The sequence below is a fragment of the Anguilla rostrata genome, chromosome 2 (genome assembly GCF_018555375.3).
Source record: "Anguilla rostrata isolate EN2019 chromosome 2, ASM1855537v3, whole genome shotgun sequence".
Lineage (NCBI taxonomy): Eukaryota > Metazoa > Chordata > Actinopteri > Anguilliformes > Anguillidae > Anguilla > Anguilla rostrata.
This window is the reverse complement of record NC_057934.1, coordinates 39,670,507-39,694,563: the sequence shown is the minus strand read 5'-3', so window position 1 is coordinate 39,694,563 and position 24,057 is coordinate 39,670,507. Positions and strand designations below refer to the sequence as shown.

Below are 24,057 nucleotides of genomic sequence, written 5' to 3'. Positions count from 1 at the left end.
GATTTGATGACATCATAACATTTTCCCCCTACACCACTTTCAATAAGTTTAAAGAATAAACCTTCATGCCAAATGGAATCAAATGCTTTCCGGAAATCAACAAAGCAAGCAAAGATTTTGGTTTTGTTTTGGTTTACATATTTATCCACTAGGGTGTGCAGGGTGAAAATGTGGTCAGATGTCCGGTGTTTTGGTAAAAATCCAATTTGACTTCTACTCAGGACATTGTGCTTAATAAGGAAGTCTATGATTCTTGTATTTAAAATACTGCAAAATACATTACCTCAGATTACTGTCAACACAAATGCCTCGGTAGTTTTTAGGGTCAAATTTATCTCCACTCCACAAATAGGGGTTATGAGTCCTTGGTTCCAGATTTCAGGGAAATGACTCACACTCAAAATTGAACAGTTTTAGAATGGCTAATCTAAATTTGCTATCTGTGTGTTTCACCATCTCATTTAAGATGCCATCTGCCCCACAGGCTTTTCTGTATTTCAAGGCGTTCAATTTTTCCACAAGTTCTGATTCTGTAATTTTATAATCTAGATTCTGAATGTCTTTAGTGATTTTTTCAAGGTTATTCAGTTTTTCACATATTTGGTTTTGTTCTGGGTTCTTTATCGTCTTACTATATAATTGTTCAAAATTATTCTTCCATAGTTCTCCATTTTGGATGGCCAATTCATCATGGTGTGGTTAGTTTAAAGATTTCCAATTGTCCCAGAAGTTATTTGACTCAATTGATTCTTCAATTATATTTAGTTGGTTTTGGATGTGCTGTTCTTTTTTGGTTCTGGGTGTGTTTTTATATTGTTTTAGTGTTTCACAATAATGAAGGCGTAGTTCCTGACTTTCTGAATGTCTGTGTTTTTGGTTGGATAAATTTTTCTCATATATTTGCAATCCGAATCAAACATTTTTCATTTTTATCTTTTTTAAAATTATTTTTCAATGACTTCTTTGTCAGATTGGATATAGATGTCAAATATGTTTTTTATGTGGTTTACAGCAAGGTTTACTCCTTCTTTATTGTGAGGGTATGTGTAGACCAGAAAGGAATTCAAGAGAGATTGGATTTTGGATTTGCCAATTGCTTTTTCTGTGCTGTTTTAGGCCCATCTCTCTCTCTCTCTCTCTCTCTCTCTCTCTCTCTCTCTCTCGTTTCCTGTCACAAAGGAAGTGCCTCACCCTGCAGCCTCCTTCCTCATTGGCCTTCACTAGAGCAGTTAAGATTTTTAGAGATAGGCACACAGGAATTGATACCAAGAGTGAGACATTAGGAGATAGGGAAAGGACAAGTTACTAGCTGGAGAAGATAGAAGAATAAGAGGCAGACTGAAGAATGTTTTGGGAGAAGAAGGCAACACAAAGAGATTCTTTTTCAGAAAGAGGAGGAGACAGTGGCACGGAGTTAGAGGTGAGTACTCAAAGAATCAAAAGAGACAGTGACACAGAGTTAGAGGTGAGTATTCAAAGAATCAAAACAATTTGTAAGAACTAGATGGAGCATCAAGAATGATTGTGAGACATGAAGCTAGACAAAGTGACCCAGAAAAGTTTGCAGTGTCATTTGTGAGAACATGAAGCGAAATTAATGCATAAAGGAGTCTGAGCAACAGTCTTAAAATGTTTTGTTAATCTTGACTACTGGTAATTATGCAGTGTGTGGATGTGTGCTCGCCCATATCTATGTGCACACACATACACTTTTTCTGGCATGCTTGTTGCTCTCCTTCACTGATTGGAACTCTCCTTCTCCATCCCTGAAATAGCCACACTGATCTGTCATGTTACCTTTCTTCAGTATATGTCCACCCCTCTGTATGTCTCTAGAGTTAAACCTGAACAATCATTTATCCTCTCTCTCTCTCTCTCTCTCTCTCTATCTCTATGTGTGTATATACGAGGCTGCAGCTGCGTACAGTGTAATTCTTCAGTCTCCTCTATGTCTCTCCCATTGCCTCGGCTACTCTCTCTGTCTTGTCTCTCCCAATCCTTGTACCAGTGTTTGATTTTCAAGTGACGCTGGGCAGGGTTTGGGGGGGGCAAGGCTTGGGGTTCAGCACTTAATTGAGGGGGGGGGGGGGGGCAGGCTCGTGGGATATATGGTCGTCGTCGTCATCATCATCATCATCATCATCATCATCAAAATCATCCTCATCATCATTTTAATTTTAATTTAATTCGATTTGATATTCGTGTTGTTGTTTAAGCAGGAATATAGATTTTGGCAAAATTACACGTGTAACATGTTGTTTATTTTTCTATTTCGGTTTGCCAATAAACACCACATACTAAATAATCATTTCCATTGTGTGTCCTTATTGTTGATGTAAGCATTTCATATGTTGCATTCTATGACTGTTATTGGGAATACTTCTGCTACAGTATTTCAATATTTTCTGTGAGTAAATACACCGCCCCTTTTAGGGACTGACACCTGACATGCGCACAGTGCACCAAATGACATTCCTCGAGTCCCTACAAGTTGGAATGAAAACTATGGAGAGCGTTTCGGTAGAAACTTCATTGTCCCGCAATGATATTGCTCAAATGTAAAGAGAGAAGAAATGAGTAGAGGGGAAATGTCATTCACTCAAGTTTTTCCGAGATGAAGAAACAATTATCTGGCTGCAGAGGGAATGAGTAGATTAAGTTTTTAGTCTGACGGCCACTTGGATTTTTTTCAAGCCAAGCCTAGCTGGCCAACAGTTTGATATACAGCTTGACTTTTATTTGTAGTTAGCTGGCTATTTTAAACGTTTTACCATGTTTTAATTCGTTTAATTAAAGTTTTTTTAAATGTGTTTATGAATCCGTTTCAATTTTTCTTTTGGAGGATCACTGCGAGGAACGTCGAGGAACTCGGGTAAGGTCAACGATACCTAATGTTAACAAGCTAACGATATCCAAGGTAGTCTAGTTATTTACTGTAAATTACCTAACAAGGTCACTCACCTTCTCAACAACAAACGTTAGCTTGCTGTTCCTCGCCGTTTCAGAACTTGTGTGTCAGATCTGGTGTAGACACAGGTACGCTAGCTGGAAAGCCAGCGTTAGGTAACTCTGTCTTCCTAACTTTCGCCTAAAGTTGTCTGCTAACGGTTTATAACATAGATTTGACTCACGTTAAGAAGTGATAATACTTGGTTAGCTAGTGTGCTTGATATTAAAATACAGTGCTAGACTATCTGAAATAGCGTAAAAAGCTAATAACCTGTCCTGCGTATGTGGCGACTGGAAATGCTAGCTGTAGAGCTAATTTGCTAGTAGTTCAATTGTTTATGAACTATCTAAGGAGGTAGCTAGCTAACAGCTCGGAGGTGTTTTTCCAAGTGGCTAGTGGTTACACCAACGTTTTGGTTTAAGAGTATGAATGAGCCACTGAACAATATGCTGCAAGGGGAAGAGGTGATGACAGGCTTACTTACTAGATGTAGGAATGGAACATTGCTCTGTCACTTTACATAGCAGTGGCATTATCACATCAATATTGCTTACCCCAGTGGTATCCAGCTAGTCAGGACGATATTGGGGACACTGTGTGAGAATTTGGACAGAAAACTCCTAATGTCTCAAAGTTTCCTGAAATTTTGTGCATAGAAACGTCATATGGGGAAAGTGTATTTGAGCCATTTTGGGATTTCAGTTACAAATACCTTTTACCTTTTTAAAGGTCCCTGAACTGAAATCTGTAAAATTTTTACTGATGTATTGTTTAAAAAAACAAACAAACAAAAAAACATTTGAAAACCTGTGCCAAAATTGGCTTGCTTTCCCCCTGGCTAAAATGCCAGGTTTTCAGTGGCAGGGTTAACTAGGTGTTTGTTACGTAAGGAAATCCCTTAGTCCAAATGGTAAATGGACTGCATTTATATAGCGCTTTTATCCAAAGCGCTTTACAATTGATGCCTCTCATTCACCCATTCACACGCACACTCACACTCACACACCAATGGTGAAAGGCTGCCATGCAAGTACCAATCAACTCATTGGGAGCAGTTAGGGGTTAGGTGTCTTGCTCAGGGACACTTCAACACGCCCAGGGTGGGGGATCGAACCAGCAACCCTCCAACTGCCAGACAACCGCTCTTACCTCCTGAGCTATGTTGCCCCTATGTAGTCCAGTGAAATCCTTTCTACATGTAATATATAATTGGCTGTCTTGCCACTTTTGTATTAGTAAGGCATGCTAAGTTGAAAATGCCTAAGTATTGCTCCTTCTCTTGATGCAGAGAAAGCAATATGTGCGCTTTTCACAAAAATGAAGAAACCTACAAGAAATAGGTTTTATTTCTGGAGCCCACGGGCACTGCTATATTACAATAACCTGTACAGTTAGTATTTGCACTGTCCATTTTCGCCTTGAACCTTTGCAGAACATGGTGGATCGGTAAGTAGGCCTTCCTTTAGCTAGCCGGGAATTAAATAGCTTTCAAGCTTTAACATATGGAATCAAAGACTCTTCATTTGACTGTAATGTCCTGAGTTTGAGACTGCTATAGAGCAGTTATTACACATTGAATGATCATCAGGTTCAACTGTAAGATGGTAAAGCCTTGTTTATGTTGGTCTCTTTCGTTTTGTCTGGTTGTGTAAGGTTACTGCTCAAACCAGCTCTAACTTAGCTAGCGATGAGGAATGTTTTACATATGACGTCTTACGTATATGAATGTTAATGAACGCAGGGTACACGCCCACCCTATTCTTGTCTGCTGAACAGGTCACAATAATATAATGGTGTTATTACAATTTAATGGTAATAAGTGGGTTGCAAACTTGAAAGAAATATTAAGAAGACAATGAATTGTCACTTATGGGGATTATAACCACAATTTGAACTGAGTTTCCTGGACCTTTAACTACTTTTTTTTTTCATTGGGGAAAATACAAACCGTCCACATCCTGAACTTATGATCTGAATCTCTATGCAACTAATGAAACTTTGCGGCTCCAAAGCATTCAACTCATCCTATGCATGATACATGCCACTTTGATTCTTGTCGATGTCAGTGAAATCTATCCAAAAATATTTGTATATTATTTTTAGGAGACACCCGCATAAATTATTTTTTTCTGAACATGTAAAAAAATTTAACAGGAGCTTATTGCCTATTGGGGGTGCCTGAAACTGAAAGAGGAATTGCCAAAGTATTAGTGGGAAAATACATTATGTAGGTAGAAGTGTCATCAGTAAAACTGTTGAATCAGAAGTAGGGAAAGCACCATGTTATGACACAACATATAGAGCGCGGCGTATAAAATTTTACAGATTACTCACCATGTATAATGATAGTATTCTTGCTGTGGATTAGGAGGTGCAGTGGATTGTCCGCAGAGAGGAAGTGAGTCCTCAGAAATAGCTGAAATACTAAAAGGCTGTTAGACTTGCTGTACTGCATTATAACCTGGATTTTATATGCCATCTCTTTATATTCAAGCAGATGGTCTGGTGCTGTGCAATGTACCTGTAACTGCTATATGGTAGCAGGAAGATATAAAGAAGTCAATGTCTTTAATGTACTAAGTTGACTTGATTAGTAAAGTGATTTAATTTTTAATATCTTTGCTGTCTTCATATGATGTGTTTATAGACATTGACAAGGCATTGGCTTGTAGCTTGTTAACCATAAGAAAGACCAACACTAGTTGTGCTGCAGTTCCTGTCCAGTGTTTTTTTTACCGTTATGGTCAGATGCAGTCATTCGTTTCATAGGCTTTTGACCTCTCGTTTTGGTCCCCTTTCTCTTTCAGCAATGGCAGTCCCTGCCACATCCAACCATGTGTCTCGTCCGTCATCTCCTGCCCCCACTGTTTCTCTTGTGGAGATCATGGAAGACACTCGATTGGTGCTCGGAGCTTTCCTTCGCCAGTCTCTGGCCGTCCCTCTCGCCCAGCGGCCGGGCCGGATAGGAGGGGCATACAAGGACCACAGCAAGTACAGGTACAGGACCACAAACACTATATCCAGAATGTCCTCCAGGATAATAGCTAGTGGAGGGGGGAAGTGCATCAGAGGGTAATCAGCAGCAGCGGTATTTACACAGTATAGCCTACACCCGTTTTAGTCTACTGTAGCTCCCTAAAGAATTTTTTGGAAGAATTAATACCACAGGTTGTGCCTATTTGCTCCTTCTCTTGATACAGTGTGTAACAAATACATTTACGTTATATATAACTATGAGATAAAACAAAAATAAATACCGTCGTAAATAACTATGCATACGACTACTAATTATATATTTTTTTGCTATGAACTGAATGATTGGTCTACAAGCTACTGAAGCAGGTGACAAACAGCCTACAAAATCCCATTGTTTCAAACACAGTGTCAGAATAACTGTAGTCTTTGTAATGCCTGTAAAACAATGGTTACATTCCTATAGTTATAATCATCAATATAGTAGTGGAGTGTATACATAGCAACGTTTGTATTTCATTCCACGAACCATAAACACAACGCGTAACCTGTTAAAAATAGCGTGAATTTGTCAATTTCGGTTTCACTTTGCCCTCAATTGCACGTCATGGAAATAAACACCCTCAGTGCACTCTCATATTCACCTCCCGACCATCATCCTTAGAATTAAGTATGGCATGAAGTCGTAGTTCTACTAATAACGTTTATTTCTGAAAATATGTTTCTGAAGTTCTGAAGAGAACTGCATTCTCTGTGCTTCGTGTATATTTTCAGCAGCTAGTACTGTTGGTGACAAATCAGCCGAAATTTAGCAAAATGTAGTCGCGGTTTTCAAATTAAAATCTGGTTTTATTGTGGGTCAATTTAATGTATTTAAGAGGTGCATTTCTCCAATGCATAACCTTCCAGGACCTTGTTAGGTCAGTTACTATTGAATTTAGTGTTCTGTCATAGTTCTCAGTGGTCATTTTATTGATAGAAGAAAAGATGTTCACGCCAAGGTCCTGGAATTGTTTAACTATGGGAATGTCAGTAGTAATGTTTACAGAGTTCACCACATTGTTCAGAGATAGGAAAGCTGATGAGGATGCAATCTGTCTTGTAGCCTGCAAATTTGTCCCCTAAGTTTGAGAATATCACTAGTAAAGAGGGGAGGTGAGTGGAGACATCATTTACATACAGAAGTGAATTGTCTGCATGCAGAGGTAAATGGTGCCTAGTGTCGTACACAGAGATTAAAGCAGGATTTTGACGGATCATCTGATCGAGTGGTTCAAAAGAGAGCACAAACAGTGAGGGACTAAGAGAGCAGTCTTGTCTAGTGCCCCAAGAGAGAGAAAATTAGTGGGAAAAAGTGGTTCCTGTCATGATTCTGACAGTAGGATTGGAGTAGAGTAGTTTTATCGTGGAAATAAAAGGAGGACCCGAAGCCGTTGTATTTAAGGACCTGCCAGATATATTGCCATTTAAGACGGTCAAAGGCCTTCTCTGCATTTAGGGATAAAACTACTTATTGCTGCGATTTATAAACTCAACATCTACATAGCCTATTTGTTTGGCTTTGCTTTTCCACAGACTGTCCTGGAAGTTGTTGTGCTTCCAATGTTTATGTCCTCTATCAAAGAGTAGGCTCTACATTAGGGGAAACAGCCAGTTGGTCTGCCTTATTGGATGTTGTGTACAGTGTAGGTTGTGGCAGTGCTGTGACGAGACTTGGACAAAAAAATGGTATCGCAAACGAAAGCTTGCTAGAAAAAATAGTTAAAAACATGCTTTTGGTGACTGATTAGCCTGAATAGTGTCAGCATTCATCTTCTATTTCTGTGTTTGCCTCATTTTTAAGCCACCACGTGGAAAAACCCAAATATGAGCAGAATGATCTAGGCCCGACATACCTTTGAAAAGTCAAGTGAATGCAGCCACCATTTATGAATGGCAGACAAGTCACATGTCAAATGGCAGTGCCTTTTCATTCTCCATCCTTTATTCCTTGTCGTTTATCTTTCAGTGCATTTGAGAAGAATTTCCCGAGGAAGGCGGAAGATGGCTGGGATTCGCTGGACGAACGAATCAGTGCAGCTGAGGAGAAGAAACACGGAATCAAAGACCTGATAAGGAAGCGGATGCGGCAGCGCTCCGCCGTATTGAGGCGCTCACAGAAGGACTCTTCTAAGAAGGACGTCCAAGTGCAGAGTGGCTCCCTTGAACGGGACATTCGAACAGGCCTGGCCAAGCTAGATGTTTCTGGGAAAACCAAAAGCATCGATCGCACACAGCACTTACAAGACAAGCCTGAAGTAAGAAAATATTTTACACACTACTGTTAAAAACTACTGTTGTGTTGTGTATTTTCTCACAACACCAGTTTGTAGGGGCGTCAAAGGATAAATTGGAAAACCTGTGGAGTTGCTCTGTGCTTCATTACAGCAGCTAGCTTTTACCATAAAAATTAATTGAAATATTATAATGATATTCATAGCGGTTTTAAAGTAGCGTTATTTCAGATTTCTGATCTCACTACAAAATGTCTGAAAATGTAAGACTGTGGTTTCTTTGAATGATTGACTGTTACTTATAAACGAAGAAAGCAGGCAACGTGATTTATACTGTTAACTTAATTGTATGCTTGTAGTTTTACAACTGTCTTTGGCATCAAACCCTTATTTCAGGATTTTAGTTATTTTCACTGGTGGATGTCACCTTTTTCAATCTATCCATTAATGGGAATATTGTGATCATTTAATTATTTTAAAATTCAAATATTCATTGTAGATATTGCATTTGAAAGGTTTTGTTTTATGTTTATTGTTTGTAGCTGCAGGCTGCTATATGATATTTTGTTATGGATATAATTTTAGTCAGAGCGTCAGTCTCCCACTTCATCCTCTGATGAAGGGAGTGGGAAAAAGGAAAGTAAAAAGAAGAAAAAGAAGTCCCCACTTTCCTCCCTCCTCCGCAAAATAATACCCCCAAAAAATGAGGAGACGGCGAATGCGGAGTCGCAACCCAAGAGGCCGAATTCCCTGAAATTCGTCGCAGGGGTGGAGCCTGAGGCTACACCTGCCTCACCGTGTAAGTGAAAAGGAGGGAAAGTGGGGTGGGGGAAGGCTGATCGTTTTAGTTCTTTCGGCCTTCTTTTCCCTTTCTGTCTTTTATCTGCTTCAAGATAAGTAAGTAATGTCTTGGTGTTATCATGGTGTCATGATGCTCAGTCAGTCAGTATATTCAACCTGCTCTCCACCTTCTCTCTCTCTCTTTCAGCTCACCCGCCCCAGTTCTATAATGAACTGGCAGAGACCCTGGATAAGATAGCTCAGAAGCACACGGCTAAGCTCTCTCCTGTCAGCCCACCTCCCAGCACGAGTGAAAGTGAGATTGTTGATCTGAAATGATTGCTCTGTGTCATGTGTCAGGATTCATACCCTGGCATCGTCTGCACTCTAAGACGTTACTGTTTTCTAGCTGTACTTCCAGCACTCTGTCTGTGTCTGCTCTTTGACAATTGATTCCTTTCCGCTGCAGTTACACTGTGCTTGTATAACCTTGGATGTGTCTCTCTTCTCTCAGCCAGTGATAAGGATGCTGTGGTCAGACAGCTGGTCCATGTTTTGTCACTGCAGGGAGATGCCATCAACAACAAGGTATAAAAGAGAACGCCCCCTTCTGTCGCTCCATTCCTCCCTGCTGTGTGCCTTCAAGGCCCTGCAGGAGGCATCTCTTCCACCCTCTGCTCTCTTTTTTTTTCACAGATCCAGTCGAATCCGTTTTTGAGATCGTCTTTGACCCGTCTCTCCTACCCTTCCTTCGCCAAGTTGCTCGATACCTTTGCCAGTCAGGCGGAAGCCCCCATGCCCGCCCCGGCCAGTCCCACTTTGACCCGGGTCGCCGTGACGATGGAGGTGTCGCGGCGTGTCGTCACGGCCACAGGGACGCAGAGGATGCGGGGGTTTGCAGAGCAGTACATGACAAAATTTGCCCCCTGGGTGCAGAGTCAGGGTGGTTGGGTGAGTGCCAAAGCGTTTTTTCTCATGTATTTTTACTTTTATTTTAACTACTTTTGGTTGTGTTGTAAACCATCTAGTCTGGTGTTGACAAACTTGCACATATTGACTGTAGCATAAGGGGCACACAGACCATTTCAAGGGTTACTATAGTTGCCTCGGAGGTAATACTGAGACATTGTACTGAGAAGTGCACATAAAGTGGAAGTCTGTAAAATCTGTCCTTTTGCAATCTTGTCCTTTTGTTACCCGCCAGAAAACTTTAACCAGTCTTAACCAGCGGACATTTGAGTGGCATAAAGTAAATCATCATACAGTGTCCTCCAGTAAATGTATGAGTTTATGGTGTTAATATTAACATCATGAACTAATTGACGTTAAGTATTCATTTAACATCAATTTCTATAATTCAATGGAAGTACTACAAATTATGTTGTGTTTTAATATTAGTGAGTCTTTGTTTGCAACTTTGTTAACTTGTTAGTGAAGTTGGCTACACGTTGCTAGACAGCATGCATGCTGTATCAAATTCAGTTCCCCTGATTGAAATAAATGCAGGTGAACTACTGATGCGTAGGCAGTTATGCTGTGTTTTATCATCAGTGAAACCTGATGACAATGGGAGTCTTTGTTTGCAACTTTATTAGCTTTGTTTGTGAAGTTAGCTACACGTAGCTAGGTAGCATACATACTGTATCAATTCAGTTCCCGATTGAAATAAATGCTGGTGAATTACCGAGCTAGCTAAGTTGCAACTATAAACAGTAACAGCAGTTCCTATAGGGGGAAGACTCCTTGAGGGAAATTAGAAGTTGATACAAAAGCTACCCAACCATGGGCATCTAGCCTTACGTAACTAGCTAGCTAACTAAAAAGATAAAACGTTACTTACAGGTCGAACAGAAAACAGGCCAACTCCACGTTGCTGACGTCACCGAGCAAAAGCAATTCCAAGGTTGACTAGTTCATGAACGAGCCCTGTCGGATTGTCTTTCTGCTTCACTGTTTCTAGGCTCCTTAGCATCTGCCATTGCAGCACAATATGAAAACTGATATTTATAATTATGAATAAATTCCGTAGAAATGCTAATGTGTACAGCCTCGGCATATGCAATCTTGCTGTAAAATCCTGTATGGAGTTACTTGAAGTGTATTTTCTTCTTTACATGATGAATTAACAAAAGCGCCTATACCAGCCACTGTAAAGCTGGCAGGTCATCAGAAACTCCTGTACAGATATCCTTCATCACACATAAAAAGGCAATCGGAAACCACAGAAAGTGAATTATTCCTCTTACAATGCAAACTGCACCAAGAATTTGATGGTACTGGGAACAGTGTGATGCATTTCTGTAATTAAGCCACATTTCTTCTGCATATAGCCTCTGCACCTCTAATTTAGTATTTATATTTATGCACCTCTGCTAATTTTTTTGTTTGTTTTTGTGTTTTGTACTTCAGGCACCATAATATACACTGTTTTTTAAATCCCAAATCGATACTTTGGAACATACTATGACACCAGTTTGCCGCATACTGTATGTTCAACATGTGCACAGAGTGGTCTTATCTGATCATATTTGAGTTTGTGGTCTTGTGAATATGACTGCAGTTACATTTAAGCACTTGTTTGAATATTTCAACATTTTTCTTTTGCAGCTAATACAAGGAAGAATCCATTTTAGATTCATTTATGGATTTCCCTGGCACATTTGGTTTCACATTTCCCAGTATGAACATAAAGTCACGTAGGACAGATCCAATTAGGAGTACTGTTTCCCCTGCTTTTTCTGCACTTCCCTAGTAATGGGTGTGTGTGAATTTAAATGGTTGGTAGATATTGCAAAGCACAACCAGTAGTCGGCAGATGAGATACGTCCGTATTTTAAATGACAGCTTAGTGGCTTTAACAGTTTCTCTCTTTCTCTACAGGAGAACATTGCCCAGTTAGAAGATGTTTTTGAGTATGACTGACAGCTTGAGGCCTGTGGACAAATACGGAGTACATCACTACCTCCTTTGAGCATGCACTGTGAGCTCTGAGCTCTGAATTGTGACCTGACATGAAGAAGAAATGGGGACGGAAAATCATGTAGCATCCTCTCCAGTGTCATTGTTATGTGCAGAGGAGAAAGGGTAGACTGTATAGACTGTGTGCACCAATGTGCTATTATCAAGCAGTAAAATAGCAGTAAAACCAAAAAGAATGGATGTGTGAAACATGCTATTTTTTAACTGTCATTTTAAAATTACATTTTTGTTACAAAAACAAGCAGTGTTCCTTTTTCTTTTTTTGTCAATATGTGCTTTATGCAGAAGTTACAAGACGATTACATATTTACAGTGATTCCACAGTTTGTAGTGTATGGCAAATGAGTTTACATTAAACCTTAGGAAACATAATTAGTTTCACAACAAACTAATAACAGTAACTTGCATTGCTAGCAGTAACTAACATTACTGTTAATAAGATTATACACCAGTATCTAGTACATAATGGTCATTGACAATGTGTTGCCTAAAACTGTCTCTAAAAATAAAGCTCCATCTGTTTCTCTAACACAGTATAAGGCTATGTGCCATACACATTCCATATACTCAAATACATTCTTCTTCTCTACTCTGTGAAGTTTACCCATTTCTCATCTGGTTTCAGTCCAGGTATTTTTCAGCACGTAGTATTTGGCAGTACATGTACAAAGAGAAAGCCAGGGCAAAAATCTGGAATGGAAAGAACTGGGGTTAAGGGGTAATATTACAAGTGACTGAGCAGAGCGGTTCATTGACTTGAACTGAAGACTACAGTAGGGAAGCACAGGTCATAGAAGGGTGCAAACAATAAAACCTTGTTCTTCTCAAATGGAATTATAGTAGACCCTAACAGCATTTTGTATTTGAAAAATAACCCTGGTATCGATGTAAAATGAAATGGAATTATGTATTGATGTCGTGCCTATTGCTTAATATGCTATACTATATATGTAAAAGCGTGATGAAAGTGACTGGGGTAGCATTACCTGGACTATGCCAATGCAGACTCCAAAAATAAGGACTGAGGTGATGTTGTCCAGTAGCCATCTTCTTGCTTTTTGATAACAGGGCTGAGAGAAAGATTCCGTATTCAGGGTAAACTGGATTCTGCTGGGGAACTTTCATGTTTACATGTAACAGCTAGTTTTTGCCTCCTGCTGCATACATTGCCTACATTGTATGTAAAATATACTGTAAAAGGCGTGACCATACCAAACAATGTAAACCTAATGTAAATCATGCCTAGAATAACACTAAGGACCTTCATTAGACAGTGAAAGGCTCAGGTCTCTGAGGGTTGTGATGCGCGTGTTTTGGCGGCGACTGACCTCATTCCATCCGTTTTTGCAAGGGCCAATCTCTGCGCTGCAGCAGGATGTGGGGAGAGTGCTACGCACGGCGTACCAGTCCGTCTGATTGGTCACTCCGCAGCACTTGAACTGAGGGGGGAAATATGGACACTGTGGCCTTCTGTGCGGTCTGTGAGGTTCTCTTTCGGCTCGCGCCTCTGTCGCCTCCACCTCCGCCTCCCCACTCACCATTTTCTGCACGCTGTCCCACGATTTCTGCAGCCCTGGATTGGTTTCGTAGTCCACCATTCCGCTCTTCAACTCGTTCTGTGCCTTTGTGTCGAGCTGGGGGGCAGAAACACATGGTGTGATACCCTGTGAATGTGACTGGTAGACAAAGGTGAGTGGTGAGAGCATCCGTGTTTAAGAGCTGTTGCTTTAAGGCGGTTGGTCACAGTAGACTGGAAGACTTGCAAATAAGAACGGGTCATTCTGTCCATCTTGACTCAACCTTTGCCTACATCTAAATAGAAATACATTAAGTACACACAACAAAAATATAGTAATAATTGTGGCTAGACATTATAAGTAAATGTGTGAAAAAGTGATCAAAAGGATAGTTATTTGGATCAAAAATTGTCCAAACAGCACAAGGGGGGTAAGGGGGGGGGGGTGGGGGGGGGGACTGTACAAACAGATAATCTCACCTGTTCATGGAAAATGTGCAGTATGAGGGTCAGAGTCACCTCTGTTATAACCAGAATAAGGAGGATAACGAAGAACTGAATGAAGAGAGACAGAGTATGGTTAACATGCTGACTAGACACTTCTACATCCTCTCTGGGGAAGTACACTGAGGGATAGGACAGTTCATAAACTGGTATACTAAGCTTTTACTTGTGTCTTGTTGCTTATGTGTACTGTAAGTACAGTGTGTACAATACTGCTCCTTTGCCCTCCACGCTAAGAGCAGCAGTGTCTGCTAACTGCTGTAAACGACAAGAATTATATGCTGGTCTAAGTGGCCCTAAACGCTGAGTGCCTTGACGGTGTTCTGCGTTAAACAGAAATGATGTTCCGTGCACACCTGTGGTGTGGACCGTTCCTTGTGTTTGTGGTGTCAGCGAGCCGTCCTTACCGTCATCAGTAGACAACGCTGCTCCTTGAGGGCGCCCAGGCAACCCAGGAACCCCGTGATCATGGTGACCCCCCCGGCCACGAGGAGCAGGTTTGCAGCAGAGAGGGAGGGGAAGGAGAGCGGGAGGGAAGAGAACTCCGACTGTGTGAAGGACAGCCACACCCCCACCCCAAACAAGCCGCATCCTCCTAGCTGCACGGGGCAAAGGAATTATTAGCATTTGATCAGCAAGGCCAAATGGTGCTATACTGAATGGATTCAGTTGTAATTAATCCCTTTTCAGGGGTTTAATCGAGTCTCTCCAAGACAACTGCTCTGAGAGCACAGTTTAAGCAAGTTTCAATTAAATCAAAGCTATGACTACATGATACTTGAGTATTTTGACTTTCACAGGTTGCAAGTGTTGACATCCATATTTAAACTTGTGTTGAAGTGAAAATATTCTAACAATGCCTGATTAAAGCATTTTGAGATGTCTCGTCACTCTGTAGTTAAAAGGTGAATGTTAACAATATTGACATCATGGGATGATTTGATGTCACTGCATTGAAAGCGAGTGTTTAACAAAAACTGTTTATCAACATACTTCTAACATGAAAGACTGGGGGTGATACAATTGCTGTTCAGGCTTTGGAGAACTGCTACATTGGCAGAGAGCAGCAATAATAGTACTGATGGGAGTCATTTGTAATTGGAATATGATAAACTGTATGTTCACTTGTTTGTGTAATAGAAATAAGTGTGGAACCAAACAAAATGAAATTGGACTGAGTTGGTGACAGGAAACCCAAAATCAGGTGCCAAATGTACTAACCCAGAATATGAGGTTGAAGACAAACATAAGGTATTTCACACAGCAAAGACACCTTCGTGACACCGACATTCTGTACAGAGACAAGAGACACATTTAACACAGAATCAATTCAGAGGAGTAACTCCTTATGAATGTGCAGTATTGATTGACTGAAGGAGAATGTGGTTGATACACGGGTAAAACGCAGTAGCCTACTCGGCTTAATGGCTACCGCTAGAATGACGCACATATTCTGATTCCTCTCATTCTTGTCTATTTTTCTATGCATATTTGTGTATGTCTGTCTGACTAGAAACCTTACAAGAATATATTGGATTTAAGTAATTGAAATGTATTGAATGTATATACTCTAATCATGCATTGTTTTGCATAGTCATAGAACTTGTGAAGCGCCTGAACTTTGTCCGTTCATTGTTTCATACAAAGGAAGTTAGACTTCCAAACAGGAAGTAACCGCCCTATTTGGAGCACTTTACTGGCTGTAAATTATATATTTTTTTTTTAGAAAACAGTGAAGAATGGGCAAAAGTAGTATAAACCGCATAGCCTTTTCTTTAATGGTATTCTAATTTGGAAAAGAATTTCTGAATTTGCCTCCGTGTAGCCCCAATGTTGAGCTGCATTTGAGTGCTGTGTTCAACACTCAGAGGGTTAACAGTGATTATACTGAATGTGTATGCATTTATCCAATCATTTTATTTGACTGAATATATATTTGAAGGGTTTATTTGTGTGAACCATTACTACCATTTCAAAGTAAATCAAGTGCCGTATGTAAATGTCACAGCTCTTGCCAAACATTGATTCCAGTAGTTTATTTTGGAAATTTGGAAGCGTTGTGATGAAGCCTTGTGATGGAATTTACATGTTCATCTCAATGTTAAATAGTGCTTTGGGCGTTCAGTCAGGAGTGATAGAATTACACTTGAGAGTCTATGGTACAATAAATGCACTATAACATGTACTCAGTTGGAGCATAGAATTAACCCTCTCTTGTACTGAAAGTTGAGACTTTCTTTACTGTTTCTTCGTCCGTGAGTCATTGTAATGGTGCTATAAAATGTACATCTTATCTGTTCCTACCTGTCTCAGTGTTAATAGCTATGATCAACACTTGGTGGCTCCAACGCTGAAGTTGATAGTTTGTAGTCAGTCTTGGAAATTTTTACTGCTTGCTATTTGTACTCCGCCTGGAAATGTCCCAAATCCACAAAAATACTATGACACTCCTAGCAGTATTACTTATAGTATTATTTTAGTAGTTTGACTTGGTTTTCCAGCACACTTTTCCCCTCACACAAGGTTTCTTCTTTTCTCCCTTTGTATAGCTTCCTCCTTTTAATGCACTCTCTGTTTGACCCAGCAAACCCAGTCTTTGAACAATATTGGAACTGCTATTTGTAGTTTTTCTTTGTTTCTACTTTTCTCCTTCTCTTTCTACCTTCTCTTCATTTTTTTGTTTCCCGTTAATTCCTCTCTCCGTTTCTCTCGTTCTCAATAACTTCCAGATGTGTCAGCGTTGTTGCCGCCCTCCCCTCTATCCCTCTCCTCCTCCCCCATTTTCCGTCTCAAGGGAAATCATTCTTTTCTCATTCCCTCCCCCACAATTCTCCCTCTTCCCCTGTCCCTTTTCCCCCTCCCTCCCCCCTTCTCCCTAATGCCATACCGTCCCACTGAAAACAAGGAATTTGAGTTATAAGATTACACATTTTAAGAAAACAAAGAGCTATCTAAAGTTTATAATTGCTGAAGATGTTCCATCGCTTTATCACGTTGTTTGTGATGCCTCCTTTCCTCCCATGTTCCATTTCCTGTCATTCCACAGTAAGGGATGGGGGGCTCAGGAAAACAGATAAAAATGTCATTGAGAATACAACAATAATCACAGTAGTTCTAGTTTTAGGTAATATAATGAGATATTTATAAATCCTACTGGCCATACATAGTTAATATTACTTTGTCCAAGTGGAGAGTGGAGAAGTGTTAACTGTTTTTCCCTGGCTGTCACTTCTCTTTTTCTTCTGTACTTAGTTCCCTGCCTAATTTATTACTATTATTCTTTAAATTCTTGAAGCTCTTTGGTAAGCACAAAAACTGAGAGAAGAGTACAGCCCCAAAATGACTGAAAATGAAACAAGAACAACTGTGTACCCCCAAGACCTATTTTGCCTCAATTGATACTGTAGCGCCCTCTAGTGGCAAACATTTGGAAATCTTCATATTTAAACCATTATTTAACCAGGAGAACCCCATTGAGGTTGAAATCTCTTTTGCAAGGGGGACCTGACATGAAACACAAAGTTACCCAAACATCAAATGTGGACTGAGACAGAGGTGTAACTATAATTAAAAGTAGAGAAGAGGTTAAAAGAGGTTAAAAGCAGGAGCATATTTCGGTCACAGAGTCATAAATTGCATGTTTAAAGTCCACAATTGAAATTAATTTGTCAAGTTTAAAATTCTTTTGCAGATTTTTCCAGCTGTAAGGTGCAACATATCTTATTGGTGTGTCCTGGTTATGTCACATTGTATTTAAACACCAGGACGCAGTAAAGTCACACAGAAATTAGTTGTATTATTTAATTCTGCAATTGACAAAATCCTAACAATTAGACCACACAGTACTGACCCATATCAATATAACATGGTGAACAAGAACATGCCCATCCTCAGCACATTTTATCACACCATATTCTAAATGTTTGAGAACATACACAGAGCAACAAAAATAGAACAGCAAACAAAATTAATAGGTTTCGGAAAATATTTTATTGGAAAGAATGTGATGTCACCTACTTATTTAAGAAAATAATATTGTTATTTGTCAAAATGTTGTATACGTCAAACACACAGAGGGTAAAATAAACTGACTACAAAAGAATGCCAAAACCCAGTACTATTTATAGACATATAAACATTTCTATTCATGTCATGCAGCTATGCTTCCAATATGATTAAAGGTACATCTAAATTAATATAAATCCCAAATATTTAAAATGAATAGTATGCTCAAAAAACAAACAAACAAACACACAAACAAAAAATCAGCAAAAGCAGTGCATTTAGATCTTTGCCAATAATATCAGTGTTTCTGTGTTTCTCTAACCTGAAATTTTTTATGTCTGGCCAAAATATGCTACCAGTATTTCTAAACAAATTAAGAGATAAAACCTAGCATGTACAAAAACGAAGAAGACACAGAAATGAGAGAAATTCATGACTGTTCAAATTGATATGATGTGTACAAATGTTTTTTAGTCATCAGAACTTGGCACTCGATTTCTGTACCATGCTTGAATAAAAATACTGTGCACTGTGCATAAGAATAATTGATTGAATAATGAATTCAGTACAAGTTTGGCATGAGAAGCTAAATATTTATTTTTACAAATAATGACAACTAAGTAAGTTAATCATATACTGGAGTCAATTATTTATAAGCGTTGTTGGAGACAACTTATCCCATTAGGATATTTCACCATTCGTCAAAGCAAATCACAATTGAGTATTTTAAATACATTATATGGCCAAAGGTATGCGGACACCTGACATCCAACATCTCATCCAAAATTATGGGCATTAATATAGAGCTTGTCCACACTTTGCTGCTATAAAAACCTCACTCTTCTGGGAAGATTTATACTAGATGTTGGAGCATTGCTGCAGGGATTCGCTTCCATTCAGCCAGAAGAGCATTAGTGAGGTCGGGCACTGATTGGCCAATTAGGCCTGGCTTGCACTTGGATTTCCAATTGATCCCAAAGGTATTGGATGGGGTTGAGGTCAGGGCTCTTTGCAGGCCAGTTAAGTTCTTCCACACCATTCTCAACAAAACCATTTCTATAAGGCCTCGCTATGTCCCAGGGGGCATTGTCATCATGAAACAGGATAGGGCCTACCCCAAACTGTTGCGGAAGCACAGAATTGTCTAGAATGTCATTGTATGCTGTACCATTACATTACATGCATTTGGCAGACGCTCTTATCCAGAGCGATGTACAACAAAGTGTATAACCATAACCAGGAACAAGTGTGTTGAAAACCCTAGAGGGAAGTACAGTTCCAAGTACCGTGCAGGGAACGACCACATAGTTTAACTTGGACCCTGTAGGTTACTCTGATTAACACAAACAAAAACAGCAACAAAACAGTCTATGCAAATAATACAAGCAATAGTTGAGTAGGTGCGAGTGCAATAACTAAGTCAACTAAGATAAGCAGCTTACCTAGCTACAGCCCTAAGATTACATAGTCAATTAGAGGCTACAGGGAGGCAGGGAGGCATGGGGAGAGGTGCAGCCTGAAGAGGTGAGTTTTCAGTTGGGGGGAGGGGAGGGGAGGGGGGGGGGGTGGTCCAGGTGCTTTTGTTCATATTGTGTACATTGGTTAGCAAAAATAATGTCGTGTCAATCTTCTTTTTTAACATCTGGCCCCTGTAATTCATGTGTGTTGCTTTCTCAACTGTCATTATAGGCAATCACTGCATTTCACAATTTAGCTAAACTGATCAGACATTCAATTTAAAAGGGACTAGTAAGGAATCAACAAATGCATTTCTCCCTCTCAAACAGCAGAGGTCAGACAGAAAGCTGGACTCCCATTTTGCTCACCTGCAGCAGTCTCAGAGAGCGGAGGAGAAAGGGAAGAAGACAGGGGAGGTGAATGACTGACTGCCTTTTCCACATCCTCATCAGTGATCAACAGGGGTACCTCCTCATCCTTCTTAATGTCCTCCTTTGCCCCTACACAACTCCCATTCACCCCATCCTTCTCCTCTTCCTTTGCCATAAAAGTGCTTAGTACCACCTGCACCCCTTCACCATCTCCATCCACTTCATTGCCCCCTTCCTCCCCTGCCTCCACCGCCTCATCTCCCTTCAAAGCCACAGGCCCAAACCAGGCATCATCATCTGTACCTTTTTTCATCTTGGATTTACTGCTCCCTCCAGTCCTGAAGCTGTAGCTGAAGTTTTCAGATCTCCTCTTCCTTCGTTTGTTGAAGAACATGCTCATAAAGATGATCCCACTCATACAGACCACCAATGCTATGATGATGATTACTATCCCAAAACCCTGTATAATGGGGACAGGCGTGGGACTGCTTGCAGTAGAACCAACAGTGGAGGTAGGCTTCAGGTCTGAACTTGGCTTTGAAAAACTGGTCTTGGCAGATTCTGGAATCATGGAAGGAGTGACCACCGTGAGGGTTTTGGTTGGATTTGACTTGGAAGTCACATCATCTACTGTGCTCTTTGTTGAGCTTTGCTCATTTTGGGATGCAGAGCTGAAGGGTGTGGAGGCAAATGTCTCTGGAGTTGTTGCTTGTGTAGGGACCACCCGACTAACATGGTGGCTGGTCTGAATTGGAGTTTGAGGCCGAGTACCCTCTAATGTTTGGGAAATAGAAGAGGTAACATATTCAATACTGGGCTTAGGGGTTGTTTCAAATGTGTCCTCTGAATCAACTTCAGTACTGGGCACTTCCGTAGTTTTCAAAATGGCTGCTATAGTAGTTTCAAGGATGGACTCTGTTTCAGCAACAGTTATTGCCGTGTTTTCAGGCATGGGCACTGCAGTAGTTTCCCTTACAGGAACATTTGAAGGTTGAGGAGTGAACATACTAAAATTTGGAGAACCCATGCCACGTGTTACATCTTCTGACGTTTCTGTGGTCATGTTCAAATCATAGTCTGAGGAGGGCAAGTATGTTTGGGCAAAGAGAGGAGAGCATGTGAGGGAGTGTATGAGGAAGGTCAGTACTAGCACTGACATGGTGATTGTCAATGTTAATGGTGAATCCAGGAGAAGTAGATGACAGCTAAAAGCTGATTCCTCCTACCTGATCTCTGTGAATACTGGGATTATTGGTTTCTTTAATTTTTATTCTGAAAGAAATATTATCTTTTGAAAGTATGTACTTGAAAATGAGATGATAAAAAATGTTTCACAGCTTGCCAGAGACTGAAGCCAATTTTAATAGCAATTGTAAATGGTAGAAATAATGATATGTTATGTTGTTCTTCAAGTTTGTATTGAATGGCTGGCTATTTCAAAGTTTTGTGATGGTCCTAGAAGCCACAGTACAGTTATTTATTCCTAGTCTGCTTGAAGAAATTAAGATTATTAGCTGGTTTGATGTATCATTCTGGCTACCTTCATAGTGTATAATTGCACTTCATATTTATGTTTTCGACTGTTTTTGTACAGTTTTGTCCTTATGCATCCATTTGGGATGATGCTGCATCTGTTGCCTCTATATTACCACTCTTGTTGAGTCTCAGACCATTATGCAATACAGAGCTAAGATATTGGGTGTAGTCATATGCGGTAACACCTTTATCTATAGCCTTATCAATTTGTAGATGTCCTCGTGTTCTGCTGGTGTCATTCCGCTTTTTGCTGTCTAATCCAGTCCAGATTCAACAGTGAATTGGCTCTCTAGTGTTTACATTTAAATGTTCCCTCCTGTCTTCTTTCTGCAATTTTCCTGTGTCCTCTATAAGCTTCTGGAGTAAACTCGCATGCCAGCCAGAAAGTCACAACCCTTCTCTTCCTCTTATGTGCTGTTCGCTTTCTCTAGGCTTCCTCTTTGTTTAAGTGAACAGAGTACAGAGAGAGAGGATGATAATACAGCAATGATGGACAAAATGAGTGTGTTCCCTACAAGAAAGAGGCAAACAGGGCCATTAACATTTGATGAAAGTAGAAGGCATAAATGTCTGTCTGTAGCAGAAACCTAACCCTTTACCCTAAATCCATTTTACACTACATTCATTTTGTAATTATACAGAACAGGAAACTCACATTACAATATAGACAGAGAAAGCATTGGAGCGTTACTGTATGAAAGCTGCTCTTTGTTGTGACTCAGTCAAGATCACACAGTCAAGTGTAGTGTTTTTTATTTGGTTTTCAAAAGCTCATAAAAAATAAAAAGAGTGAAAATACACCGCTAAGGTAAACAATTAGCACAACGCATCGAAGAAATTTGCAAAGACTGCAATAAAATTTCTCGTACTGCAACTAAGCAAATTTAGATTTAAAAAACAGGCCTCAAAAAATACTGCAATGAATAGTATAAATTATCCTTAAGTAGCAGTTGTGAAGCATACCATTTGTACAACTCTTACGCTGCTGTCCTAATTTATGTATCTTCTCCCTGTTCTTGAAAGGTATAGCAAAACTTTACTTACCTTCCGGCAGTTGTGAAAAAACACAGTAATAAAAAGAAAAATAGGATGTTGAAATAGAAATGTTGCAGTGGTAAAAATGTTCATGCATGCAGTCAACAGCTTCCTCTCTTCTCTTTCTCTCTCTCTCTCTCTCTCTCTCTCTCTCTCTTTCTCTTCCCTTTTCTTTGTGTCTGGGTCACAAAGGGAAGTCACAAGAAAAAAAAAACTGTCACCTGTCTTTATTGATTTAATGATTATATTTCTCAAAGAAAGGGAGAGGGTGATAAGCTCAGGAACGGGGAGCTATATTCGACCGTGATATTGTCCAAATGTGCACAGTAAAAAGTTGTGTGCCTATGTGTGCAATCATGTATACACCCTAGCGCACACGTGGAGAAGGAAAGAGGGGCACAGAAAAGCTGGACTATATGAATGGTGAGAAAAAAGAAAGAAATACCCCTAGAGCGTAAAATGTATTAATACTGTGTCTTTGTGTAGATTTTTGCTGAGCATTGTTCCTCTTTCAGTTTCTTTTTGGTGCCGTTATGGACTTAGGAATCATGCATATAAACCCAAGGTGTTCAGGTATTTCCAGATGAAAGCTGTTATTTGCCCGTGTTCCAACTGCAACCTTCACTCTCCGGACACCAGCTTAAGCTTCAGATTTGGATGCCATGAATAGAATTGTTCTGATGGATGATTTACAGCAATCAGAGGAATTTGAGTATGCCCATAAATTCATAAGATTTTCTCCATTCTCTCAAGTTTATTTGGTGGTAGTTTATAATATGAAGCTCATAGAAAATGATAAACAAACACAACTATGAATTGTAATCTACTAAATTGAAATTTACCAAAATGTGGGCTATATACCCACACAATATTCTAGTTGTAGAACTGTTTAAATGTCAAATGTATGAAATTATATGATAGTTACATATATTTTAATAAAACACACAGGTAGTGAATGAAAAGAATGTTAAGAACAATGTCAAATCACTGAATGTTTGGCGACCATATACAGCTGGTACAACCTGCATGCACTGAGCCTATATGTACCATATTCTATCATCTGTCCATAAGAGCATTGGACTGCAGTGCAGCTATTCATATAAGGGTTTTCACCCATTAATTATCTTCTCTGCAGTACTCACACCCAGGAAATCATTCACACATTTACAACCATTTTTTAAATGTTTTGTACCATGAAAAACATTTTGACTTGAAGAGCGTGTCAAGTCATAGAGGATGTGGTATGTGGTCTTGCCTTCCTCTTCACTAGTTCTTTCCATTTTTTATGATTGCAAGCAAGAACAGGACGAGCTAAACTTCCTGTTGACTCATTTCTTTCTTGACAGTTTTAAAGTAATTCTTTAAAAAAAGTAATTGATATCATTTCCTGGCCATCAAAAATATTTTTATGCTTACGGGTTAATATTACTTTCATATTCTTATAAAAAGGGAAATGAGCAAAGTGTAAGAGAATGTAATTGTAAATTCAGTTCAGTACAGTTCAGTTCAATACAGGTTATGCTTTTTTTCTAGTGGAGGTTCAATTTAAGATGTTTGTAGTTCTACCAACTGTTTCTAATTCTCTCATGAAAATCCCAACATTCACTAGCCACGCCCAGTGTGCCCACACGCCACGCCATTGACAGCCCCCATGCACCATGTGACATTGATTCCAGA

At 39.8% G+C, this 24,057-nt stretch overlaps 3 protein-coding genes across 5 annotated transcripts; 1 reads left to right on the top strand and 2 right to left on the bottom strand.

Moving 5' to 3' along the window:
• The first annotated feature begins 1,263 nt into the window (after positions 1 to 1,263).
• Positions 1,264 to 12,196, top strand: LOC135249218 (bcl-2-like protein 12). Of its 3 annotated transcripts, none has more exons than XM_064324617.1 (8): positions 1,264 to 1,420; positions 5,758 to 5,947; positions 7,932 to 8,220; positions 8,782 to 8,995; positions 9,185 to 9,292; positions 9,491 to 9,564; positions 9,673 to 9,927; positions 11,857 to 12,196. In XM_064324617.1, exons 2-8 carry the CDS (start codon positions 5,760 to 5,762, stop codon positions 11,896 to 11,898), a joined length of 1,170 nt encoding a protein of 389 aa, XP_064180687.1. In that variant the 5' UTR covers positions 1,264 to 1,420; positions 5,758 to 5,759; the 3' UTR covers positions 11,899 to 12,196. The 3 variants fall into 3 exon arrangements, with proteins under 3 accessions (XP_064180687.1, XP_064180686.1, XP_064180689.1); XM_064324616.1 differs by lacking the exon at positions 1,264 to 1,420 and adding an exon at positions 2,101 to 2,872; XM_064324619.1 differs by lacking the exon at positions 1,264 to 1,420 and adding an exon at positions 2,929 to 5,508.
• Positions 12,197 to 12,206: 10 nt separating this feature from the next.
• On the bottom strand, positions 12,207 to 16,735 carry tspan4b (tetraspanin 4b). Its single transcript, XM_064324663.1, has 8 exons — positions 16,280 to 16,735; positions 15,197 to 15,266; positions 14,383 to 14,574; positions 13,952 to 14,026; positions 13,494 to 13,589; positions 13,284 to 13,394; positions 12,942 to 13,025; positions 12,207 to 12,645 (listed from the first exon to the last, which is right to left on the bottom strand). The coding sequence occupies exons 2-8, from the start codon at positions 15,263 to 15,265 to the stop codon at positions 12,577 to 12,579; spliced, it is 696 nt and encodes a 231-aa protein (XP_064180733.1). The 5' UTR covers position 15,266; positions 16,280 to 16,735; the 3' UTR covers positions 12,207 to 12,576.
• A 1,211-nt stretch (positions 16,736 to 17,946) lies between these two features.
• On the bottom strand, positions 17,947 to 22,674 carry LOC135249214 (mucin-2-like). Its single transcript, XM_064324608.1, has 2 exons — positions 22,390 to 22,674; positions 17,947 to 21,856 (listed from the first exon to the last, which is right to left on the bottom strand). The coding sequence occupies exon 2, from the start codon at positions 20,966 to 20,968 to the stop codon at positions 19,760 to 19,762; it is 1,209 nt and encodes a 402-aa protein (XP_064180678.1). The 5' UTR covers positions 20,969 to 21,856; positions 22,390 to 22,674; the 3' UTR covers positions 17,947 to 19,759.
• Positions 22,675 to 24,057: the final 1,383 nt, after the last annotated feature.